The sequence below is a fragment of the Gymnodraco acuticeps genome, unplaced genomic scaffold (genome assembly GCF_902827175.1).
Source record: "Gymnodraco acuticeps unplaced genomic scaffold, fGymAcu1.1, whole genome shotgun sequence".
In the NCBI taxonomy this organism is placed as follows: domain Eukaryota; kingdom Metazoa; phylum Chordata; class Actinopteri; order Perciformes; family Bathydraconidae; genus Gymnodraco; species Gymnodraco acuticeps.
The window spans coordinates 120761-146301 of NW_022991706.1; the positions used below are offsets into that span (position 1 = coordinate 120761).

The 25541-nt window shown below is 38.7% G+C and overlaps 1 protein-coding gene and 1 long non-coding RNA gene across 7 annotated transcripts; both read right to left on the minus strand.

Annotated features, from left to right (window-relative positions):
- Positions 1 to 1139: 1139 nt before the first annotated feature.
- On the minus strand, positions 1140 to 5487 carry LOC117534673. The gene is made up of 8 exons (XR_004567304.1): positions 5264 to 5487; positions 4497 to 4566; positions 4303 to 4415; positions 4017 to 4115; positions 3401 to 3512; positions 3045 to 3200; positions 2753 to 2907; positions 1140 to 1354 (listed from the first exon to the last, which is right to left on the minus strand). It is a non-coding gene; the product is annotated as an uncharacterized LOC117534673 (long non-coding RNA).
- Positions 5488 to 6667: 1180 nt separating this feature from the next.
- znf384a (zinc finger protein 384 a) lies at positions 6668 to 23431 on the minus strand. Of its 6 annotated transcripts, none has more exons than XM_034198898.1 (12): positions 23269 to 23431; positions 22082 to 22135; positions 21180 to 21247; positions 20095 to 20407; positions 18774 to 18896; positions 17911 to 18074; positions 17743 to 17819; positions 17340 to 17564; positions 15239 to 15406; positions 14588 to 14666; positions 14161 to 14319; positions 8968 to 9372 (listed from the first exon to the last, which is right to left on the minus strand). In XM_034198898.1, exons 2-12 carry the CDS (start codon positions 22128 to 22130, stop codon positions 8968 to 8970), a joined length of 1830 nt encoding a protein of 609 aa, XP_034054789.1. In that variant the 5' UTR covers positions 22131 to 22135; positions 23269 to 23431. The 6 variants fall into 6 exon arrangements, with proteins under 6 accessions (XP_034054792.1, XP_034054788.1, XP_034054794.1 ...); XM_034198899.1 differs by having other exon boundaries at positions 22229 to 23420; XM_034198901.1 differs by lacking the exon at positions 22082 to 22135 and having other exon boundaries at positions 6668 to 9372; positions 23269 to 23420.
- Between the last annotated feature and the right edge of the window lie 2110 nt (positions 23432 to 25541).

Here is a 25541-nt window from a genome sequence, read left to right on the forward strand (position 1 = left end):
CATATCATTCCATCTCTTAACTCATGGACGTATCTATGATCTAATCCAAAAATAAATAAATTAGGGCTGTCAAACGATTACAATTTTTAATCAGATTAATCACAGCTTAAAAAATAATTAATCATGATTAATCACCATTCGAACTATGTCCAAAATATGTCATATTGTTGTGGGAATGGAAAGATAAATGGATATATCCGCCTTCTTTCATTTAACATGTTTATTGTAAAAAATGTCTGTGTCAAAATGAAAGAGAGCACCTATCAATCATCAAACCGTGGGGTCTTAATTAATTACGTATTGATTTCTATCTTACTTAGAAACTTCAGGAAAGTCGACGGGGGGGCGCTAGTGGAGTGGAGTACTTTGTGACCACAGAGTGTGAACGTTGTGATCAGCTGTTTTAGCGCAGTTCTCCAGTGAAGGGAGGAGTCTCCCTCCGCAGCCGGTTGGCGTAATTTTGGCACAATTCCGTTGTACAGACCGACGTTAACAGCAGCCCTGTCTGTGCACACGGAGACCGACTCTGTCGTCCGGTGATCTAACCGCCTTCTGGAAAAGCTTCACAAGTACGTCGGTACGCAAATGTGCTTTGTGACACAAGTGACGGTACGCATTTCAGATTACGCACATAACCTGCGTACCAGTTATGTGTTACCTGTACTACAGCTAAAGTATTCTCCGTCGGGAAGCTGCAACAACACCACGCCGTTATCTTGATTCTGATTGGCCAGAAGACATTATCAAAGATGTTCTATTGGGAAGACGATCACTACGTGACAAAAGTTTTCAAAACCGTTTCTGGTCTTCCGTATTTCCAGACAAGTGGCTACTGAAATCAATCTTACTAACTGATGTCTGTGCAATTTACTCCGCGCCAGTTGGCGGACTTTATTTTGCTTACTTTAACATCATTTTTCATGGTGGGGCTAAGCCATTTCTTGGTATGGGTGTAGCCTACCCCAGCCATACCCTGTCTTTATAAATATTTGTCTGCTGGCATACCAGCAGACCAGCATGTATTAAATATACAATGTATTCTGGTAACTATCAAAATAAAGACATTGTATAGTGTTCATAACAGTATTTTTATTTAATAAATTATACTTAATACAATAATATTACAAAAAAAACCTACATCTAAATAAATATATCATCTAAAAAAGATGCATTTGATTTAAAAATAACAAATATAATTCAAAATGTAAACAGCAACAAAGAAATTATAAACTTTTTTTCTTTTTCTTGTTAATATCCATTATCTTCTCTGTTATGTATCTTCCGGTCTTTGCCAATCTGGCCAGCATTTCTTGGTCCTCCACGTCTTTCTCGTGCAGCCACTGCTTGAAGCAAACTGAAAATAAGACACAACAATGTTTTAACAAATCGTATTAAATTATGTGATGATAGAACTGCAAACAGAATAGCTGTAACTTTAACAAAATAAATAACTCAGTTACCTCTAATCATTAACCCATGTTTGTATCATTGAGTTAACTCTGTGTGTTGCTGCTAGCATACATAATATATACCTGACGTGGAAACGTTACTCGTGGATGGGGCTACAGAGCTACCAGAAAGACAGTCGAACCCGGTGCATTTCTCCGTCTGAATGTGGAGCACTTTTGCTAAATGTTTAGACAAATTGTTCGTGTTACCGCCCTTACATGCTAAATTCTTATTGCACTATTGGCAACAAGCATTTTCCACCTCAAGACCAAGCCCCCAGGAAGTGTGCCGGACTCTGAGGAAAATATTCGTTGTGTCCAAACGGCGGTACTACAATTTCCTTATCAGTCTGTGACGTCGACCGGCCCAGAAATACTTTTTCCCATTGACTAACATTGGGAAAGAGACGTCTGTAACTCGGTGGATACTTTTTTTGAAACTAAATAAACTACCCAGTATGAACTATTGTATAGCCCTAGAATCATTAAGTTCTTAAAGTTGTAAAATGCACTAAAAGCCGAATCTAGATTTATTCTCTCTCTCCATTCTTTCTAGTGAGCCGAGAGTGTGTACTCGGCGGGGGCGGGGCTTAAGGGGCGCATGCTCTGTGAGCGCACAAATGGGTTATTCTGCTCTGACAGCCAGGCATGACGGGTAATCTGTGACGTTTCGCTCTCTCAAAAGTTGGGCCATTTTGACTTCATGCGCCAATGAGCAGCTCTCATAGGAAAGAACGAGGCCCCTCCTCCGATGCTGTATCCAGTTCTTATTAAACATCCATGCTCAAGACGGGTAACATAACTACCCTCGGGGCGCTTAGTTCTCTCCGCCATGTGTTTGTGTGCGCACGTGTGTGTGTGTGTGTGTGTGTGTGTGTGTGTGTGTGTGTGTGTTGCATGCATGTAGCAGGTTCTGTGTGTAAACTGCCCCACCCCCTCGCACACCGACAGGGGAGAGAGATCTCGTCTGGATTGGAAAGATCGAAAATAAATCATAGACGCACTTTGTAGTCTTATTGCATATTAGAAACGGATTTGCAGTAAGACTGTAATATAATGTTTATGTAGATATAATACATATGACATCTATTTTTTCAATGTCTCCCGTAACGATAAAAACATTGATAACATTGGACGTTAACGGTACCACGGTCTTTAATAATTCAGCCCCGGGGCCCCGTTAATACTGGGGCTCGGTACCCATCCCTAGTTTCAATTATTACATCATCAATATTACATTTCAAATAACCAAGTACTTGGTTACCAACACAAAGCGCGAGTGGCTAGTGCTGCTAAGAACATACCTGGTGATGGTGTTGATGGTGGCTCTTCGCTGCAGGATCTGGTCGATGTCCTCCTAGCAGAAGCGATTGCCTTTGTCGTTCTCGTCCATGATGGCGGCGTAGGCTCCTTTCCTCAGCAGGTCCTCGATCTCCTTCTTGGAGAACTGCTGGACCGGCTAAAGGCGACGCAGAGAGACATTTACACAAGTGGATTTAGAAAACTCTTTTTGAAAATAAACTAAGCGTACTGCAACAGCGACTGACCCAAAGATGACTTGGCATCTAGAAATATGACAGATTTTCTTTTTCTCACCCCGTTGTTGTTGCCACTCATGCTCTGCAGGACGGGACGGTCCAGCCCGAGCTTCAGACTAGCTTTATCCAGCATTTCCCTCTCATAGTTTCTAGTGATCAGACGGTACACCTCCACCGCCTTAGACTGGCCAAAACGATGACACCGAGCTTGAGCCTGAAATACAAAATTAAAAGAGGGGTCAAAAGAGCATCATGTGCAGCTGCTGTTCAACGTTTTTAAGCATTAAATGGGAAAATATACACTTAAAGAACCGAGGGACTAAACGGAAAGACTGTTGTTGTTGTAGCCCTATTGAACTATCTTTAGGACGGACAGAGCAGATATATATATATATATATATATATATATTGTACCTGCAGGTCATTTTGAGGGTTCCAGTCAGAGTGGAATATCACACAGGTGTCTGCAGCAGTGAGGTTCACAAGCTCTTGATCAGGTGTTTGATGTGGGCTGGCATGATCCTTTCTGCAGCGATGAATAAAGAAAACAAAGAAGACATTATTAATAATAGTAACAACAATAATATTAGTATAACTATTTATATAGCACTTACACAATAATTGCAAAGTGATTCTCACAACAAAAATAAAGAACAAAACAATATTTATAGGAAAAAACTAATTATTATAGGAATGTTAAGAGACAAAGAAATGATAAACATTCTAAGAGGCCGACTACAAAAGGTAGACTCAATGGCTCTTGATGACATCAATGAGCAGTCCCAAAACATGCTGCTGTATAAAAATAAATAGGTCCAGATTTCTTCTATTTAGTGTTGGATGATTTGTTGTATTGATTGCTGATGGATGTTAAGATATGTTTTACAATTATAACAAAAAGATTATTGTAATTGGAATCAAAAAGTTTACAAATCGTAGTTTTAATAAAATGACTAGCAATATAGGATTTATTCAACAGCGGTAAAGCATTAAGTTACTAAATTAACGTACACTGAACTGTAAAACTTACCACTATTTAGGAAAGGACCTGGTCAGAAGGATTGACTAGTAAGACAGCAAAGAGGTGGAGGAGGTCTCTGTCATGTACAACCATTGGTAGATGTTACACCTGAAAGAAAGATAAGGAAATAAGACAACACAGGAGGACAAACATCTTCTTAAGTAAAAGACCAAATCATGTCAAGCTTTAACCTGAGGCTGTTTTTTCAGTCTTTACAATGCACAGTTGGAAATTACATTCCAAAAGCTAAATTCAAACTCAACACCATAAATAACTGGGTACCAAAGTGCTTTACCTGATAGGACACGTTCCACACGGAGCAGCAACCATCCGGCTGGGCCGTATGCTGCATATAATCTCCTCCCTCTCCACTGTTTCCAGTAGATCTCTACTGCCTGTCCAATAAAACTGAAATGCCCCAAAACAATCATATTTCAAAAGTTTAAAACAATAACTTGCTTTTGGCATTCAAATGTATTATAATCTCACCTTTTTCCTGGATGTCAGGAAGGCGTTCCCTTCAAGTCCGCAACCAGTCATAGGAGTTCAAATGCAAAGCCTGAAAGATGACAAGAGCGGGAGAATTACATGTTACAAGATAAGTAATACCAGAGCAGTGTTTAGGACATGCAGAGAACAGATCAAATCCCCTGACAGGCTCACACACTTTGGTGATGTCCTCATCTGATAATGATGTTTCATTTTTAGCAGCAAAGTAACATTACTCAAGGTATATGTTGGACCCAACTCATGTACAGTATGTTTTGCATCTCCTCAACAATGGTCTGTATAGTTGAGTAGAAACAAACTGTCCCTACAGTTTCAGGTAGATTAACAAAGAAAAGTTTGCAATGAAGCACAAAACCCCTCTTTGTATTAAGCTAGCTGACACAAAAAGTACAGCTTAACATGCTAACCTGGTGGAGTTAGCTAACGTTAGCTAACTTCATGTCCAACACAAAACCTCTAACGTGCATTACATTGTCGATTTTAAACACAACTTAACTCTCTCAACTTGTAAAATAACGTTAATTTAACATACCCTTAAATAACTACATCACGTTTTTCAGGGGCAACACAAACTGCAGAAAACGTTAGCTGCTAACTGTTGTTAGCTAAGACAGCTAGCTCGTAACGATAGCCTCCTAGCAAACGTAAGGTTACGTTAACATTAACTTAACGTTGTAAGAAAGCAAAACGAACCTTCGAGACATATTTTACTCTCAGACTGGGTGTAATTGTGTAGCGTTGCTTACCTCCAGAAGGACTTTTAGCTGTTTCCCAGTAGAGACTAGAGAGAGCTGTCAGAGCGGTTGCTCTCAGAAGAGCAGCATTGGGCGGACCAGATAAGACCAGAGAAGACCAGATAAGAACCAGTTAAGTCTTGGAGCCCACCGACGTCTTCCATGTTGTTATTTTCATTTAGTAGTTTGCCTTATAGTACTTCTCCTCCATTTTCTTCCTCTTCTCGAGTAGTCAGTGTGGTGCTGTTGCTTTGGTCTGGGTCTCTGGACCTGTGAGCTAACCACGCCCCGTTCATTTGCATATAAGGAATGGAAATGTCTCATCATGAAATACAAGTCACATGAAATAAGCCATTATGAAATACGAGTCTCTTGAAATAAAGAAACGCGTCATTATGAAATACAAGTCATCTGAAATAAATAAATATGTCATTATGAAATACGAGTCTCTTTAAATAAATAAATGTGTCATTATGAAATACAAGTCTCTTGAAATAAATAAATGTGTCATTATGAAATACAAGTCTCTTGAAATAAATAAATGTGTCATTATGAAATAAAAGCCCCATGAAATAAATAAATGTGTATTTAAATGTACATGTATACATATTTATTGCCTAATTTATTTATTTTATAATTTATTTCATAGGCATATTTATATATATATGTATTTATTTAATTATTATGTATATATTTATTTATTTAATATTGGCTTAAATGGCATTCCATAGCTGCTGTCCTGCCCTGTTGGCTGCTGTCAGTCAGCTTGATAATCGGCGTTCAGGCAGTGAGCGCGCTGCGCGTGCGCGAGCCTCGAGGAGAGGAGGACAGCAGTGGAGGCTGGAGAGAGAAGAAAAGAGCGTAGAGCGTTCGTCTGCACTCTCCACATAGTTTTGATGAAATTGACGAGTAGAGGAGAGGAAAAAATAGAATTATAAAAGTATCGATTCTATTGGCTCTAGTATCGATATTTTGAAACGTAACGTAATATCGGAAGTATCGATATTTTGGGATCGATCCGCCCACCCCTACTGCAAAACATCTCTTATTGAATATTAAATTAAATGTATCCTAATGTATAATCTACCCACATTAACTCCACTGTTTTTCAAATACATATTGATTGTCCTGTAATGTCTCAGCAGATGATCTACAACATTGTGTTGATAATTATAAATCCCAAAGGCTGCTCGAATGTTTTTACAACAAAACTAATTGTGTATGCTAAACTGACTAATCAATTAATTATTCCTTGACAATAAGTGTGGTTCACAGTTTGAGTTAGAGATATTATAAAATATTTCAGACACCTTGAACTTATGTTTGATCAAAACATTCAAAAATGCATGACATAATAATACGTTTTTGTCAGTAGTACACAGTCTGGAGTTGGAAAAATGAAATCAGACAATTGCGTTTTTTTCATCATAAACTGTTTTTCGAATTTTATTCTCCTTTAGGGAAGAAACAGTCTGTTCAGATGAGCAAGAGGTGTAATTGTGCATACAGTATGCAATAGTGTAGCATAAGAGGGCAGTTAATAACGGTACTATTATCAGGAGCATCAGTAATAACATTAACAAGAATATTGAGAATCTGTTATTTTTCATAAAAAGTCACAATGAAATACAAGGAGTATACATGAAGACAAGCAGTCGGTTACAGGCTGGCTGCCTGCGCATTCTGATTGGGTAGAGATAGCGTGTGCACAAAAACATGGCAGCAGTGTCCCAGGTCACAGATCTATAATTTAGTCATTAAACTATACTCTCAGTTTGAAGGAATTCTAATTGGTGAACAAGATTGTTGTTTCCACAATAATCTTGTCTATATTGCTACACATTAAGTGTTATAATATTCATTTAGTTAAACCATTTTATGTTACATCCTTATTAGAATAAATATCACCGTGTGCAAAGGGAGAGCAGGGCTTAAAATGCAGGAAATGTTGCGTCGTCAAACACATCATAATTCGATCAAATGATTTCCAATAGTCTCATCAAATTATTCCCAAACTTCTCAGGCCTTGAAATTATTTTATTTGGCAGGTTTTTGAAGTTACGATCGATGTGACCTGCGAGGCAGCCAATGGTTTGGCACATGCTAACAAGAGTTCCTTTAGTTTCCATAAATTCTTTACACAGGACATACTTCCCTTTTACAGATGAAAAAAGTATTTTCTATCTACAGCATACTGCAATACCATAATGCCTCAGATTGATAATAATGTGGATAAGATTTGAAATAGTTATAATGAAAGTAGTAATAATATGTATGAATAGTTCTATAAAAAAAAAAAAAAGATAACAGTACCTGTCAGCCATTTTTATCACACAATCATTATTTCCCCAACAACTGACTATGTTGCGTTGGGCCTTCTTTTTTTTACTACTTTCTTTGAATGGTAACAAAAAGAAAATAATGGGACAAAAACACTCCGTTAGGACTTGTCTCTCTGTTCCCTTCACATTCATGCATCACTATGCTTTCTCTCAGCGTTTGTTCACATGTTTCTCTGTTGGTAGAAAAATACATACATATGATATATAAAAAAAAGTACAATAATGACAAACATAGACATGAAGTACAAGCTTCATCAAGTGCTTTCTCGTTGACCCCTCCCACCCCACCAAGAGCCGTTTTTCTCTCACTTTGTTGCAGATTTCTCATATTAAGTGCATTCTTAAGCAGCCCGTCTCTTTTGTTCAATACTTTGGGCTCAGACAAGGAAATGGTTCTTCAACCCCCCCTCATGATTTCTAAAGTGAACACTTCAAAACTCAGCCCCAGGTTTTAGGCTGATCCAATAAAACACCTCATCATCTTCCTTGTCCAGCCCCTCTTTTGTTGTGGTCTTTTCTCTGGTTCCAATTTAGCGTTCCCGATCCAACCTCGATGTACAGTAAAAGGTGTCATTCATAAGCCATCCACACTTATTCAATAAGTCCTTCCTTACAGTCTTTTTTCTTTGTTTGTCTTGTTTCTCTCCCTTGTTTTGGCTTGAACTAAATAATGCAGAATGTTCAGATTAATGTGATCTGAATGTGCTCAAAATTACACCGTTCCCTGTACCATAAACGTGCAGAGAGAAGTGTCATTTTTAAATGTACAGATATTTTACATCTTCATTGCAAACAATGCAATAAAAAAAGAGAAGCGACACCAGTGAGCCTCTTTTATCAAAATCCTCAGAGGACTGCTGGTTTCGGATCAGTGTATTAGGTGTGTTTTACAAAAGTCCATTGAGTCATTGAAATTAGATTAAACATGCTTTAGAGAAATTCAGGTCTGGTTTTAATCACCATTTCATTCATAATGATGTAAAAGCCAAACGTGATCTCAGATTAGGTTTTGGTTAAGTTATCACAAACTGAAGGAATGTGGCTTTAGCCTAAATAATAAACTGCTTATATCAGTGTCCAACACCAGCATTTCTACTGAGAGATACTTGGCACAAGTAGGCTCAGGAATCGAGAAGCACATTGTAAAATATCTGTGTTCTAACAAGTAATTTATTATTCTACTCAGCATTAAAGCTTCTTAAAATGAAGGAAAAAATTGCATTGGGATTTAACATAGCCATTTTTCCTGTTAAAGAAGAACTTAATAGTGAATAGAATTCAATTACGTTTTTTAAACGTAACGTAAATTACGTTTTTTATATCGACCTTTTTACAATGCGGAATCAGTAATTACTCAAAGTGTGAAGACTCGACCTATGAGTTCATGTGCTCCACTTGTATGGCTGAGGTGGAGACGGTGAGGCAGAGGTCTTTGTGTGCCACTGGCAGGTCTGCCACAGAGACCGGTTTGTACTGGATCTCGCTGGCTGACACTGTCTTGTACTGGTGCAGGTCGAACGGGCACTGGACCACAGCCTCGGGGGGCTGCTGGCTCTGCTGGTAGATGCCTGGAGCTCCAGGGTTGGGGTTCTGGCTGTTGGGGTTCTGGCTGTGGAGCTGGTCCACTCTGCCTGCACCTCCAGCCCCTCTCCCTCGGCCACGGCCCCGGCCCCTGCCCCCTCCCGGTGTGAGGCCCTGGGCCTGCTGAGCGGCTAATGTCGCGGCCACTGTTAGCGGGTCGGGGTTGTGCTTCCTCATGTGTTTCATTAGATACGTTTCCTGGAGTTGGAGAGAGAGAAAAGTACAAGACATGACGGCACAGCTATTACAAACCTCCAAGCCTGTAATTCCTGTAAACTCTCTCTTTGGGTAGACTGCAAAATAAGGGCCTTCAATTTTTAAAGGACATCTCTTACTCTTTATAATTGTCTTCCTTCTGAAAGCACCTGTCCTGAAGTTGTGTGCCTCCTTAACATCACAAGCAAAGCACTGCACAACACTTATCAGGTTCAACATAGTGTTCAAAAAAGGGATTTTTTCTTTTTGTACAATTAAATATTGTTATTCCTGGATTCTACTGCACTACTTTAGACTGCAAATGATGTCTTTCTTCTCTGACATCATTACCAAAAACAAAAACAATGCATGTGCCTTGTTTGCTACCGTCGACAGACTAACTACCCCCAGTGTCAGAAGCCTCTGAGTTTCTATCCACCAGGGCCTGCAATGATTTTGCCTCCTTCTTCACTGACAAAATTCAGAAAATCAGACAAGCAGTCAGTGCCTCTGCATCAGGTACAGCAAATGTGTTGTCCCTATGTCCACCTAATATCAATTCAAACACCATGACACAATTCCATCAGATTAATGATAAAAACCTAGAGGACATTATTCAACTTCTGAAATCCTCCTCTTGCTGCCTTGATATTATTCCAACAGGATTTTTCAAAGATGTTTTTCGTTGCATGGCCTCAGATCTACTTCATATAGTAAACAAATCTCTTCACTCAGGTATTTTTCCACAGGCCCTGAAAACTGCAGTCATTAAACCGCTCTTAAAAAAGAATAATCTAGATGCTTCAGTAATGAACAATTACAGGCCCATATCAAACCTCCCATTTCTAGGTAAAATCATTGAAAAAGTTGTTTTTCAACAGTTGAGTAATTTCTTGCATTTAAATAACTGTTTCGATGTGTTCCAGTCAGGCTTTCGTCCAAACCACAGCACTGAGACTGCTCTTGTAAAGGTCTTTAATGACATCCACTTAAACACAGACAGTGGCAGAACTTCAGTGTTAGTATTATTAGATCTCAGTGCTGCGTTTGACACTGTTGACCACAACATATTACTAGACCGACTGGAAAACTGGGTGGGACTTTCGGAAACAGTTCTAAATTGGTTTGAATCCTACTTAAAGGACAGAAACAACTTTGTTTCTATAGGTAAATACACATCTGAGTTGACAAATATGACATGTGGGGTACCTCAAGGCTCCATCTTGGGGCCTCTTCTCTTTAACATGTACATGCTACCACTGGCTCAGATAATGAAAAACAACAAAATAAGTTACCATTGCTATGCGGATGACACACAAATTTACATAACAATTTCACCAGGAGACTATGCTCCAATTCAAACACTGAGTAAGTGCATTGAACAAATCAATGACTGGATGTGTCAGAACTTTCTCCAATTAAACAAAGATAAAACTGAGGTAATGGTTTTTGGAGCCAAGGCAGAACGTATAAAAGTTAGCGCTGAGCTTCAGTGTGCAATGTTCAAAACAACAGATAAAGCCAGAAATCTAGGTGTAGTCATGGACTCTGACCTGAGTTTCAACAGTCACATTAAAACTGTTACTAAATCAGCCTACTATCACCTAAAGAATATATCTAGGATTAAAAGAATAATGTCACAGCAGGATTTGGAAAAACTTGTCCATGCTTTTATCTTCAGTAGAATGGACTACTGTAATGGTGTCTTCACAGGTCTCACTAAAAAATCTATTAGGAAGCTGCAGCTAATTCAGAACGCAGCTGCTCGAGTCCTCACTAACACTAAGAAAGTGGATCACATCACTCCTGTTCTGAAGTCTTTACACTGGCTTCCTGTGTGTCAAAGAATAGATTTCAAAAATACTGCTGCTGGTTTATAAAGCACTGAATGGTTTAGGCCCAGGATACATTTCTGACCTCCTGCTAAATTATGAACCATCCAGATCTCTCAGGTCTTCAGGGACTGGTCAGCTTTCTGTCCCCAGAGTCAGAACTAAACATGGAGAAGCAGCGTTCAGTTATTATGCTCCAAATATCTGGAACAAACTCCCAGAAACCTGCAGGTCCGCTGCAACTCTGACTACTTTTAAATCCAGGCTGAAGACCTTTCTTTTTGCCGCTGCTTTTAATTGAACTATTCATATCTTAAACTGCACTATAACTTTTATCCATGTATTTTTTCTTTTAATGTTTATTTTATTATTTTTTCTTTTTAATTTTTTGTAAAGCACTTTGAATTGTCTTGTGTTGAAAGGTGCTATATAAATAAACTTGCCTTGCCTTGCAAAAACACTTCTGTGATGTAACACCGTGCAGCATATACTCATTTGCATTTAATTCATGTATTTTTTGGATGCGACATCATATATTATTTTATTTGTTCACTTACCTGTATAATGCGACTTATATCTTTTCAAGTTTGGATGGGTACTTATTTGACTTTTTGTATTAACGTGATTGCCCCCTAATTCAACATCTTAGTCTATTATTTATTTAGCTTTTTATCTAAACTGTCTACTTTGCTGTAAGAATTTAAATGTTGAAAGTAAAGATATATATGTGAAGGAAACTATATTCTTAAGAGGGACTGATGAAAATGAAATTATTGATACAGTTAAAAAACTTAAGAGTAAAAGGTCTACAGACTGTCATGATATTGACATGTATACAGTTAAAAACATTATTGAATGTAAACCACTAACTCACATCTGTAATCAGTCAATACAAACCGGTGTATTTCCAAATAAAATGAAAACTGCTAAAGTCATACCAATACATAAATCTGGAGATAAATATGTACTGTCAAACTATAGACCAATTTCATTGCTCTCACAGTTTTCTAAAATACTGGAAAAAATCTACTATACAAGACTAAATGACTTCATCACCAAACATAACATACTCTATGAACAACAATATGGTTTCAGAGCAAACAGAACTACATCATTTGCAGTTATAGAATTGATGGAACACATTACTAAGGCAATAGAAAAGAAAGAATATGCAATAGGGATATTTCTGGACCTTAAAAACGCATTTGACACGGTTGACCATGAATTATTAATTAAAAAACTACAGAGATATGGCATTAGAGGTGTTGCACTATCATGGCTATCCAGCTACCTACATAACAGGGAACAGTACGTTGAACTACAAAGCCATAAATCACAACTACTGCAGGTTACATGTGGGGTGCTTCAGGGCTCAGTCTTGGGGCCATTACTATTTATTCTGTATATTAACAATATATGTGAAGTATCAAAAATTATTAAAACCATTCTTTTTGCAGACGACACAAGTCTACTCTGCTGTGGGGACGATTTAGAACAGCTATTGGTCACAATGGAGAAGGAACTGAGCAGGATGAAGATCTGGTTTGACCAAAAATAAATTAACATTGAACGCAAGCTAAACCAAACTCATAATATTTGGGAATCGATCGACCAATACATAGAAGAAACTCACTATAAATGGCGTCCAATTAGAAAGAGTATCGGAAATAAAATTCCTTGGAGTAATCATAGACAATAAATTAAGTTGGAAACCACATATAAGCTATATCAAAGCCAAAATATCCAAATCAATAGCAATTCTGAATAAAGCCAAATACCTAATTAATCAAGCTTCTTTGTTTATGCTGTACTGCTCCTTCATACTTCCATACATGATGTATTGTGTGGAAGTTTGGGGGAACACATATAAAACAAATACACATCCTATCTTCATCCTGCAAAAAAGAGCCATACGAGTTATACATAAAACTACGTACAGAGAACCTACAAATACATTATTCATCAAACTAAAAACACTAAAACTACAAGACCTGGTTGACTATAAAACTATTCAAATGATATTCAAAGCCGCAAATCAACAATTACCTCATAATATCCAGGGACTTTTCCCACGGAGAGAAAGCATGCACATGTTGAGAGGAAACTGCATTTTCAAAAAACCACCCGTACGAACAAATGCCAAACTTCATTGCATCTCGTCAAAAGGTGTTAGTCTGTGGAATAACTGTAATGATGCACTGAAATATTATACAAGTCTATCTAAACTGAAAGTATTATTTAGGAGTCAAATCATTAATGGTTATGAGCAAGACCTGTAAAATCCCATTTGTTGTTATTTCTTGTAATTGTAAAAGTAATTTATTTCTGATTGTTTTGTAAAAAAACAAAAAGCAAACAAATTAACAAGACAAACATGTCACTGATGACGATGACCTAATGTTTTATTTATAAGAAAAATATATGCTAGAGGGGGTAGGACCAGAACAGTTTTTTTTAAGCTTCTTCTTGCCCCTGTTGAACATGACAGACTATCTGAGAATTATTTGTTTTTGTTATTATTTGTTTTCTTTGTTATAATTATTAATTTGAGTGAGAAAAGAAAAAAGAAAAAAAAGAGAATATATATATATATATATTATTGTTGTATGTTTTTGTTTCTGACATGTTCAATAAACTGACTAAAAAAAAGAAAATGTCTCCGCTGTGTAACTAATAACGTTTTTTCTGATTCGGATGTTTTTAATATACCTAGAGCACTTAATGTAGCGGGCCATTTTATGCTGCTGCTAATGTTACTACATTAATTTTACCCATTTGTTTAATGCTTTTCTAAACATTATGTGTGCATTTCTCTGTCTTTGTATGAATGTGCCTACTAGGACAATCTTCGATCAATCTTGAATAATGATGTATTTTCTTTGTCATACTAAGGCCAGAGTGTGTGCATTGTGTGAACCACTGAACGTCTGATGTGTGATTGACGGGTCCGAGAGCTCACCGAGGTGTAGGATCGGTTGCAGAGGCCGCAGGAGAACAGCTTGGCGTGCTTCACTGTGTGTGTGGACAGGTGCACCTCCAGGCTGGCCGCATCCGTGTAACCACGGTTACAGTTGTGGCACTTAAACGGCTTGTCTTTGTTGTGCTGCCGACGGTGAGACTGCGGGAAGAGGAATACACTTTAGAAAAATGAATACGTGATTATTTTCAAATACACGGCTTTACAATCAGAGGATGTTTTTCAACATGTATTATTCAAACAGTAGAAAATGTAATTTAAGATGGGCCAAGAACAATATTTACCTTGATCTTGGTTACACTGGAAACATTTATAACCCCTTAAAGACAGATTTATTTTACAGAAAAGGTCTTACAAGGGGACATTTGACCAGATCAGTAGCGTGGATCAAACCTGTGATTTAATTTACCTGTAGGTTGGACAACTGAGTGAAAGCTTTTTCACAGCCTGGATGGTTACACTTGTACGGTCGGTCACCGGTGTGAATCCTGAAAGAACAGTAAAGCAAACCATTAGTTGATTACAAAACAACTAATACTTTATCACTGCACTTTATAAAAGGAGGTAAGAGTGAACCTCTTGCCTTTCCCTACTGCCCAAAAAGGTAGCTTCTTTCGGTGAGTGGCTTTATAAATGATTACGTCACAGGGTTTGAGAACTTTTGTGGTTATTTGTACCCCATCAATGTTATTCTACTCTGCCTTACGACTCTTTTTCAAACAGGCAACAAGTGGCAGAACATATCTTCAGGCATGCAATTGTGGCATTTATAAAAAATATACATTCTAAAGCCACCCAAAAAAGAACATAACCATAAGACAGGTCGTTGCTTTAGCTGATCAGTGACCTTTTTAAGCCACTCTTAATGTCTTACTATGCTTTTATTTATCAAGACAACTATTTTGTGACAAAGCCGTCTGACAACAAGGCATAAGATGCTGCGAAACACACAAAAGAATGCCAAAAAGATGCACACAACCACAACTCTCTGCACACCTGCTCCCATAAATGCACACATAAATACACAAGCAGACATTGAACCCCCCCCCCACCCCAGTACCGTGTGTGCTGCTGGAGGTGACTGAGCTGCCTGAATGTTTTCTGGCAGTAGGTGCAGGAGTAGGGCTTGGCCCCGCTGTGGATGCGGATGTGCTGGGACAGGTAGCTGGAGTTGGCAAACGACTTGGAGCAGTGGGGGCACTTGTGGGGCTTGGACTCCGTGTGGTTTCTAACACAGGACACCAGGGTTGGAGGGGTGAGGAAGAGAAAGAGAGAGAGAAAAGCGAGAGATTTCTTTAGCTACAGCATGACCAAAGCTCACGTTTAACCAAATCATGCTGTAAAGTGAACAGATTGTGATATCGATTGCGTGGATCATAGATCATTAGAAAGTGTGCTCTTTGTGCTGTGTCTGAGTTGTGAAAACACAGAACAAAAACATACAGCAGGCACAGTCACGCTTTCCTCTCTCTCTCTCTCTCTCTCTCCATTGGTGTGCTCTGCTTTGAGTGTGTGTACAGTATATAATGTTTGCCAAATGCAAGATGTGTGGCAGGCCAGTGGAGCGCATCTTCCCGTTTAAAATGTAAAATAAAATGGCCTGAAAACCACACAGCCAGAACGTCGCAATAAGGGAAATGAAAATACAAGGCAGGTAATGTCAAAATCATGAGCGGGTGCTTTCATCACTTACATGGTCACAGATAGTAACAAGTCAAATCCATCTAAATGTTGAGATAGCAGCTTTATCTGCTTTGTAAATGTGATCACGAGGGTGTGTATAGGCTATATAGGCTGTCTGCAGTCCATTAAAAGAATGAAAAAGGTAATAAGGAACGTGTTTTGTTTCAAATAAAGAATATGCACTTGTTATTTAAATAGACTGACTTTCTATGTCTATCTTTCTTTCTATCTTGTCATTTATAAAACGTAATCAGTGCCTTTAATCTCCTTAGGGTTACTTTAACATTGTACTTTCACTGCCCTTTTTAATTGGGATGTTTTAACTTTACGAGGGGCATAAATGACAGGGAAAGGTCTTTATAAGGTGCCTCAAACAAAAGAGGGATTTGTTTTTTTATTATTGTAAAAGCAAAGGTGGATCCAGATAGAATATCATAGCTAAGAAAAGGCAGCATTCAGACACTACCAAGCCGAACTGATATTTTTTTTAATAGTAACTGGCAGTGGTGAAATGTAACTAAGTACATCAATTCAAGTACTGCACTTCAGTAAAAAGGTTCCTCCCTTTTTGAGTTTTACTCAAATACTTTTCATTTGTGTACATATTTAGTTACTAGCTACTTGTCAGATTTAGATTTTGAGTACAAAATAAAATCAACTAATACATTATTATAAAATATTATAGGTTAAGTTACCCAGTATATATAAAGTATTTGTAATAAACCCCATTTTTACCCAATGCAACAAGTGATGAACAAAGTAATGCATCAATAACTATAAGCAGGATCATTTAAAAATATATTGTGGTACTTAAAGTATTTATATTATATATATTAAGTTAACACTGTAGTATTGCTACTTTTACAGTAATAATAAATAATCTGAGTACTTCTCCCACCACTGGTAACTGGTACTGTAAGTTAACCTCCTCCAGAGAACAGTGTGGCATGCATCCACCCAGTATGTATTATGCAATGACACAAATGAAATGTGTTTTAGGTTGACTTGTAAAATCTGTCCAGGGACTACAGACGAAAAATAGCCTCTTGGCTAACTCTGGCACAATTACAGCAATGTTAATTAATGTGCACTGTCCCTGTTAAATAAATGAATAAATAAATAAAATAAAATTTGACTTGTAAGTGATCAAAGTAACTGATCAATTAATGACGAAGCTGGCTTCCTGTCCTGACAATTACCACTTACCAGAAAGGAATTGGTCTTAATTGATAAATAAAGTAAAAAAACAAGCTAATAACCGCTATTACATTTGAGTTGGTACACGTGTTGCTCGTTTAGAGGCGTAGAGCTTTTTACGCTGGCAACACTCTACCAAAAGACCCTGGCACATTCCCAACCCACCACCCTTTCCTTCATCAGTCCCCACACACAGGACCACACTGACACATGCTTTAACAACAGAGACCACATGCAAAGCAGGCACGCACGCACACACACACGCACACTCTGTCCAGTACCGTGTGTGCTGCTGGAGGTGACTGAGCTGCCTGAATGTTTTCTGGCAGTAGGTGCAGGAGTAGGGCTTGGCCCCGCTGTGGATGCGGATGTGCTGGGACAGGTAGCTGGAGTTGGCAAACGACTTGGAGCAGTGGGGGCACTTGTGGGGCTTGGCCTCCGTGTGGGACTTGGAGTGGATCTGCATGTCTGACTTGCTGAAGAACGTCACTGCACACATCCGACACCTGGACAAGTGAGCAGTAACAGAGACAAGGAAGCAGGTTTAATTCAGGGTTGGGTGTAGGCTTAAAAATACAGACGATAATGTCTGTTATTAAAGATGACCTGCTCTAAATGGGCATAAAAAGCTGGTGACGCCACAAAGGATAATACTTTTCTGTAATCTCATTGTTTTTCCATTACCTGTATGATTTAGGGCCATCTTTGTTGGTGTGTTCGTCCTCATCATTTGACAGGTCATATGGATCAGCATTGTGGTGCTAACACAATAACAGCATGTTACACTGACAATCAACTAGAAAATCAGTTACTGCTAAAGACAAAATATTATTAAGATATAATTCCATTCACCTGTCCACCAGCTGCAAGGTGTGCCAATATTAATGCATCACTTCCTGGAGGGAGGACCCTCCCCACTCCAGCCATTCTGTCCATCATCTGTTTGTTCTTTCTGCCTCGCTTTGATGGCATCTGCATGACGACCGCGGGGGGGACAGCAATGTCCTCCTTCTTGTCTGGAAACAAGAGAAAAGTGTAGAAAGAAAGGAAAGGAATGCATGGTGGGTCAAAAACAGGAAGTTGATGTTTGTGTTTCTAGCCTAACTAACTAATCTCAGGAATAGATTAAGAAATATTTTTTATTTTTTTTAATTTTTTATTTATCCTTTATTTATCCAGGAATGTCCCATTGAGATACAAGATCTCTTCTTCCAGGGAGTCCTGACCAACACGGCACACAACAAGTTTCAACATAAAACAAGGGCATTAAACAAAAAACATACAATTCAAATATAAATACAGAAGGCCATTTGTGCAGTGGCAAGAAGCATAATCACATCAGCAATAGCATCAGGTAAAACAGTTACATGTTTCATGAAGGGCTAATCGTAGCATACCTTTAAAAGCATTTACAGTAGGAAGTGCCTCTCGACAAAGTTTTACTTGCAGCGTAATATCAATATATATGCAATATCTTCAGTTTGTGTCATGGTGCCCTTGTTGGTCAGTCCCATTTGCTCCACTACATGGTGGCCAAAAATGTTTACAGTAGGCAGGTTTTGGCTGCCAGTTTTACTGAGAGGACTGTACTGTAAGACATTGCTGACAAAGCTTCTATATTCCTCAATCAATTCGTAAACCTTTAACTGCAGTTTGATTAAACATGACCATTAACCAAATGACTGAAGTGACGGGGAACTGCGGCCTCGTTTTACCTGCGTTTGATTGGTGCAATGCAGATACGATCATGGTGGTGGCAGTGGGGTGTCCGGCAACAAATGACTGGGTGGAGGAGGTGGGGACCAGAGTGCTTTGAGGGGTGGTGAACACTAACCCCGCTGAGAGGAGAAGAGAAACGGTGATGTTGTTATTGGTCCAAACATTACATTACATTACAATGCAATTTGGGGTGAAGTGTCTTGCCCAGGGACACAACGACATGCTGACTGCAGTGGGGTTTGAACCTGTGCTTCCCTGACCCCAACATCAACGCACAACCCACTGCACCACACGCCTCCCAAACAAACATTTTACATTAGGTTACCATTCATACTAAGAGTCAAGTAGTATAGGGCAGCAGGATTTGGAAAATATAACTAATTGCAATGGTTTGACTGATATTGCAATTGCGATATGATTCGCGATATTAGAGGAAATTATCATTGTAAATATGTCAAAATTATCATGCTTTAATTTGTATCCGTACTAAACAAAGATTTTTTCTTAAATCTGTAGAATATGATTTGTATGCCGGGAGTCTCAAGCTAAATCCCAATACAGAATGGTATTTTAATCTATAATGCCTTTAAAGGGGCCCTGTTGTGATTTTTGGGTATAAAGGTTTTGGTGCATGTAAATGGCCTGCAAAGGCTAAAATCCCTAAGTTCCCTCCAAAGGGAGTTTTTGTCCCACACACTCCACCCCTGCCTGACACGCTTCCATTGGACTCTTTTATTCGCCACATACTGACATCATTACGAACACTCACCCTTCTATTGGCTAACGCTCAAACACTGACATGATAGGCTAAGGGGCGGGACATCTCTAAGCATTTTACTAATCACCACAGAGCTGTCCACACAACCAATCAGAGCAGACTGGGCTCTGGTTTCAGACAGAGGGTAAGAAGAGGTGCTGCAGCACAGGCAGTATGAGAAAAATAAAGAGCTTTTTGAACATTAAAGCATGGAGACATGTCAAAGAAGAGGCACAAAAAACAAATATGAAACTTTGAAAATGTGCATAATAGGGCCTCTTTAATTTGGAATGGTATTTTCATTTATTTAGCCTTTTAACTAATATGGCGCATACTGGAATTTGAAAATTCTACTAGTCCTTATCAATATCGATTATTTGTGAAGCCCTAATTGAAGACGAAGAGACAATTAAGATTACATAGAAAACTATTCACATAAAGATTTCTAGCAGCTGCAGTTAAATATACATAGTGACTCATATGAACACATTTTTAAAGTGATACCAACAAACACATATAAAGAGAGGATACAGAAATGTAAATAAGTGCAGCCCACTCACCTGCAGTCATGATTCCTGTAGAGGACACAGGCACGACGGTGATGTTCTGGGTGTGTGCCTGGTGCAGGTGTCCACCCAGCGCACTCATCCCAAGGCTGCCACCACCTCCCCCTGCTGCTCCGCCACCTCCTTCCTGTTTGGGGACCAACCGCACCCCGGACCCTGCGTCCACTGAGCCCGGGGTGGCAAGCACCGCCATGGGGTAGTGGGGGGAGGAGGTGGAGGTGGCAGAAGTGTGTTGGAAGGAGGACGCATTGGCCTTCTCGTGACCCACCTGCTCCTTCGCCTTGTTCAGGAACATGGCGTTCTCGATCTAGAGAGGGATGAGTAGAGGGGCGGGTTGGGGGTAAGAGGTAGAAAAGGAGGATGGGAAGAAAGTGTGGGAGGGGTGAGGAAGTGAGAACAGGTAGGAAAATGAAGAGTTACATGCCATGGGAGATGAGAAAGACCGTGAGAAGTGATAAGAGGTGAGGAAAAGAAGGGGCCATGTGTAGGAAGACGGGAGGTCAGGCATAATGAAATGAGATGGACATGGGAAAGGACAGAAGAGGAGGAGGAGGAAAGGATGGAAGGGAAAACACAAGGATGGAGGAGGATAAGAGGATGGGAAAACAGTAGCAAAAGGAGGTGATATAGACAGCAAGGAAAAAGGGTGAGGTAATAAAAGTACGACAACAAAAATGGGTGATGGTGGAACAACGAAAGCAAGATGAGAAAAGGGAAGGAAGGTGGATAATGAGGAAATAATAATGAGTTGGATCCATGTGTGGAGAAGAAGTCAACGTGAGAGAAGATTGAACAAAGGTAAGGAGAGGATGAAGAGGTGAGGACAGGAGTGATCAAGTGAACCCTTCACATATCAAGAATATTCAAACAGCTTTTGTGTGAGATTAAACCAACTTCACCAACTAGGCGAGCTTTATTAGGTGGTGTTATTTACTAAATGTTCAGGGTCAAATCATTGTTTGGTGTCATGTAATGTTTAAAGAATTTCCACAAATGTCATAATTGCTTCCGGGGTATGTTTCGATAGCACACACCACCATGCTATCATGTGTATTTCAGGACAATAAGGTTGTCTCTACCTGTCCTTGTACAGTGTGGACGGGAGACCAAAAGTATGATGAGTTGAAATGGGAATCGTCCATTATTTCTGTAATTAAAAAGCAACACACTTAGAAAACACCCGTCCTCCTCCTCTTCCTCCTTCTACCTATGCTTCTGTTTTTTCCGCGTGAAACGAGACCATGCATTGCTGCATTTCAATCATCTTGGTTTGTTTCCTTTTCATAAATCCTCTCCTTCTTTGGATGACTCATCGAACAAGTTTCAGGGTCAGTGTCACTCGGACTAGTCATCAGATACAACATTTGTGTTGTGGCTGTTGAATCAGCCACTTTGATATGCAGGCAATTATTGCTCATAGGGATCCCAGCTGAACGTGTAAGATGGCTGTTACACAACTGAATGTTAAAGGGAATGCTTTTAGGATAACGCTGTTAGATTTGTTGCTTTTGTGAAATATTTAATCAGGTTAACAGAGAAGAGGATGTGAAAGGAATCAGGCAAAGATGTTCAACCGCGCGGGGATGGATATATACAACAAAAATAAACATCTACAGGAGGATAGAAGAGGCAAGAGTTGAGAAAGAATTAACAATAATCAGTCTTTGATAATGTTCTGCAACACAGTCCATGCACTTCCTCACTAGTTTCTTACAGTTTGCATTGCTAATAACACATAACACAATATTAGAGTGGTTGCTTCATCAGTGTTAATGTGTCTAGTTTTGGAATGCAACCCAATGCTGTGCCAAAATGTTATAACCATTTATTGACAGAAAAAGGTAACAGAGAGGCTTGTTCTTCCAAACTAGATGCTCTTACAGTATGTGTTGAAAGTGTCATCCCTTCTAAGAGTGCACATGTTTGTTTGAGACAAAACGGAGTGTTTGAAAGACTACTGTCTATCTTTCCATTATCAAACCTCTGATCTTCTGTTTCCCGATCATCTCCCACTGACACATAGGCAACATGTTTTCTGTAGCACAAGGAAGGAAGTTTCATAGTTTCATTGTTCTATTTTAGCATGCATTTGCACTTTATTTCCACATACTTTGCTACTGTTACAGACCAATAGTTAAAGAAGTTCCGAGGTATGATTTTCTGTCTGCAGGTGAAGATTGTGAATGCCATGCATAGCCATTGTGCTAACATGCCAAGAAAAGCAAGCGTGTAATAACATGTTAGTAAAGCTGAACTGATATTTAAATGTATAACTTTTAACAATAACTTGTATATGTTAGGACATTGAAGGGAGCATAGGCCCATGACAATTACACTTTTAACATAACGTTATAGACTAATAAAATAAACTCTGAAACACCTGAGGTAACAGTATAATACATGCAAAACATAACTCAATGCATGTTTTAGGTTGTCTTCATGAGCCCTTTCTCCCCTCCCCAGATGCACAACCTTTAAATAAATAATATGGCAAGCTATAAGGAAAATTAAATGAGTTCCAACAGGGTGTAGTTAATTTACATAACATCATAAGTGTAATACAAAGTCAATGTTTCAGTGCTCTGAGAGCCATGTTTGATGAGGGGCACTAGCTGGCTACACAACTGCTAGCTTGCGTTAGCAGTGATAGAGGAAATCATGTAAATACTAATTTGTCATAACACGGTTAAACGTGGGAACCCTTTGCGAAGCACCCAGCATAGATGAGTCACACTGCAGCTAACCAGCTGCCAAAGGCGTAATGAGCTATCTGGGTTATAAACAAACATGGCGTTAGCTGGTTAACGCAACAAGACAAGGGGAGCTAGCTAACTCGCCTCCATTAATGTTCTGCTTTTGTTCGCTGGCTTGCTTTGCAACAAGGAGGCCTGTATAATCATATGCTTAACTAGCTTGCTGCTAAGTAAACACAAACACTCTTCCTCTCTACGCCTCCATTCCTCACTCCCTGCTCATCTCGCTCAGAGAAAAGAAAAAAAGAGAAAAAAAGTCTCGAATAAAAAAAAACCAAGAGTGAAAAAAAACGCCGTCGACTCTGTAGGAGACGCAGCTTCATGCAGACTTCCGGCGGTCGGGACGAAGGCGCTTTCAGACACACTGAAAATAACACTTCATTAACAGCCGACTAATAACTCCAGTGTTAATTACCGGTCAAATGGATTCCCCTGCAACCCCCCCGGAGCCTCCTCGGGTCGGGACAGTTGGGAAACTTTGTCCAAATCCGCCCCTCAAATATGCCTTTTTTTCTTCGCTTTTTTCCCTTTTTTCCCCTCCAGCTCTCCTCAGCAGTGTCAAGTAAATCCGATGTAAACAGTGGCGTTTCCGGTCACAACTTTAAAAAATAAAACCCATGATTAACAACCATTGCGTTATCCAAAAGCCAAGATGATAAGTGGCTTGGAAAATCCAAATTAAATGTTAAGAAAATGTCTCATTAATTTGAGATACTAATTCGTAATTTGAGGAATAGTTTGTTTTGGTAATGACTTTTTATTATTATTAATTGGCTTCCATATTATTATTATAAGTGGACGATTTAATGAAAACATACCATGAACTGTACTCTTTTGAGTAAATTCATATATTTCATAGACTTCCTATTCAGCAGTACACTCTCCATAATGTGTTGGTTCCACTTACTTTTTTCTTTCTTTTTGCACATGAATGCAGGGCCGGTTCTAGACATTTTGGTGCCCTTGTGAATTTAAAGACAAAACTCTCTTATTTCCTGTAATAGTTCAGCTAGCTAACTTAACACAGCTGCAGACGTCCGGTGTATTAATTATCCTCTCAGTGTGTGGATTCGGTATTATGATTATCAAATAATAATGAATTGTTTGTCTTTGATTGGACACCATGGCTATTGAGCATAAAACACATCTCAATTTATTTGTAATTACTCCTTAGAAGGCACTGTAGCTCTAATGGAGCAGCTCAGTGCTAACAGTGGAAAACTCAAGCTCCAAAGAATTGTCAATGTAACCGGACATCTTAAATCAACATTACATTTAGTTAATCTTTACTAAACTCCATCATGCATTTAATAACTCCATCATAGGGTCACCTAAAAACATGCAGTTACATTTAAAAAAACAACAAAACATGCCCATTGATGACAAATAAAAACAGGAACACATATATACGGCCAAACGCATGCACAAATCAAACGTACAAATATAAGTAAAGATTAGTAATATAAAATGTAATTGTTCTGTTTTCGGTCGAACGCACTTATTGTAAGTCGCTTTGGATAAAAGCGTCAGCTAAATGTAATGTTTTCAGAATAGCAGAGAACACAGTTTGGTTTCCCTTTAACGAACAGAAACTTTATTGTGTATAGGATTGCAACATCTGCACAGACAGTAATTACAAAGCATCAAAGTGCAAATCAGTGAGTTGAAATAACACAGAAAACTTTACAGCCTAAAATACATTTACCTTAAACACTGCCTTTAGTTACAGTTGTTAATGGTAGCGTGTGAAGCAAACAGTACTGTATTCAATATCAAATATAGACTGAATAAATATCTATATGAAATGCAACAGAGTACCATTACAATTAAAACATCCCAAAAATAGAGATCACAGTTCTATAGCCAATACATTTCCTTCTACTTGGTAATTTCACATTAAAGCCGCACAGTATTGACTGAAAACATATGCATTTGCATATAATAAAGTTACAGTTAGTGTAACAATTATGCATCAAAACACTAGTGTCCCTCTTTTAATAGATTGAATGTACTTTCAGAATGCCATTGCAACACATTTGGCTGTGCTGTAATCAGCAGTTCGAAGGAAACACACATGGCCACAGATGGATAAATAGTGAGGTGTTTAGGCCGGTTTTTCATGGAGGAACAATACTATTATAGGTTCAGTGCTGTCAAAATAAATTAGACATGCATTTATTTTTCTAGATCTATAAAATACAGTTCCAACATAAAACATGTTTTGAACACCCAGCCCGGTGACAGTGTGATACAGTTATGGAATAAGGCAAGTTAGAGCACTTTTTAAGAACTAACACTTCAGAGCTAGCTCCTAAACCTTTACCCGCATATCATTCTGGGTGACTTTATTTATGAAATAACTATTATAAAATGCAAGACATTTTAAATGTTTTACAATGATTGGATTAGTATTAACTTTGTATCATAAATAAGTTAACAAATCAATACAGTACACAATACAGCAAGATTGACCAGAATACAGTGAAATAAAGAAAAATAAATCAACTTCTCATTTGATCTATTTCAACAATCATTCCTGACCAAAGCCGAGCAATCCTTCCCCTGAAGTACAAGCTGTAAACAGTAATCCTTAAAAAATAAACACGAATACTTTACAGTTTAGCATTTCCATACATTTACCTCAAAATGAAACTCTGGTATTCCCATTGCTTCAATTGAAGGTTAAAG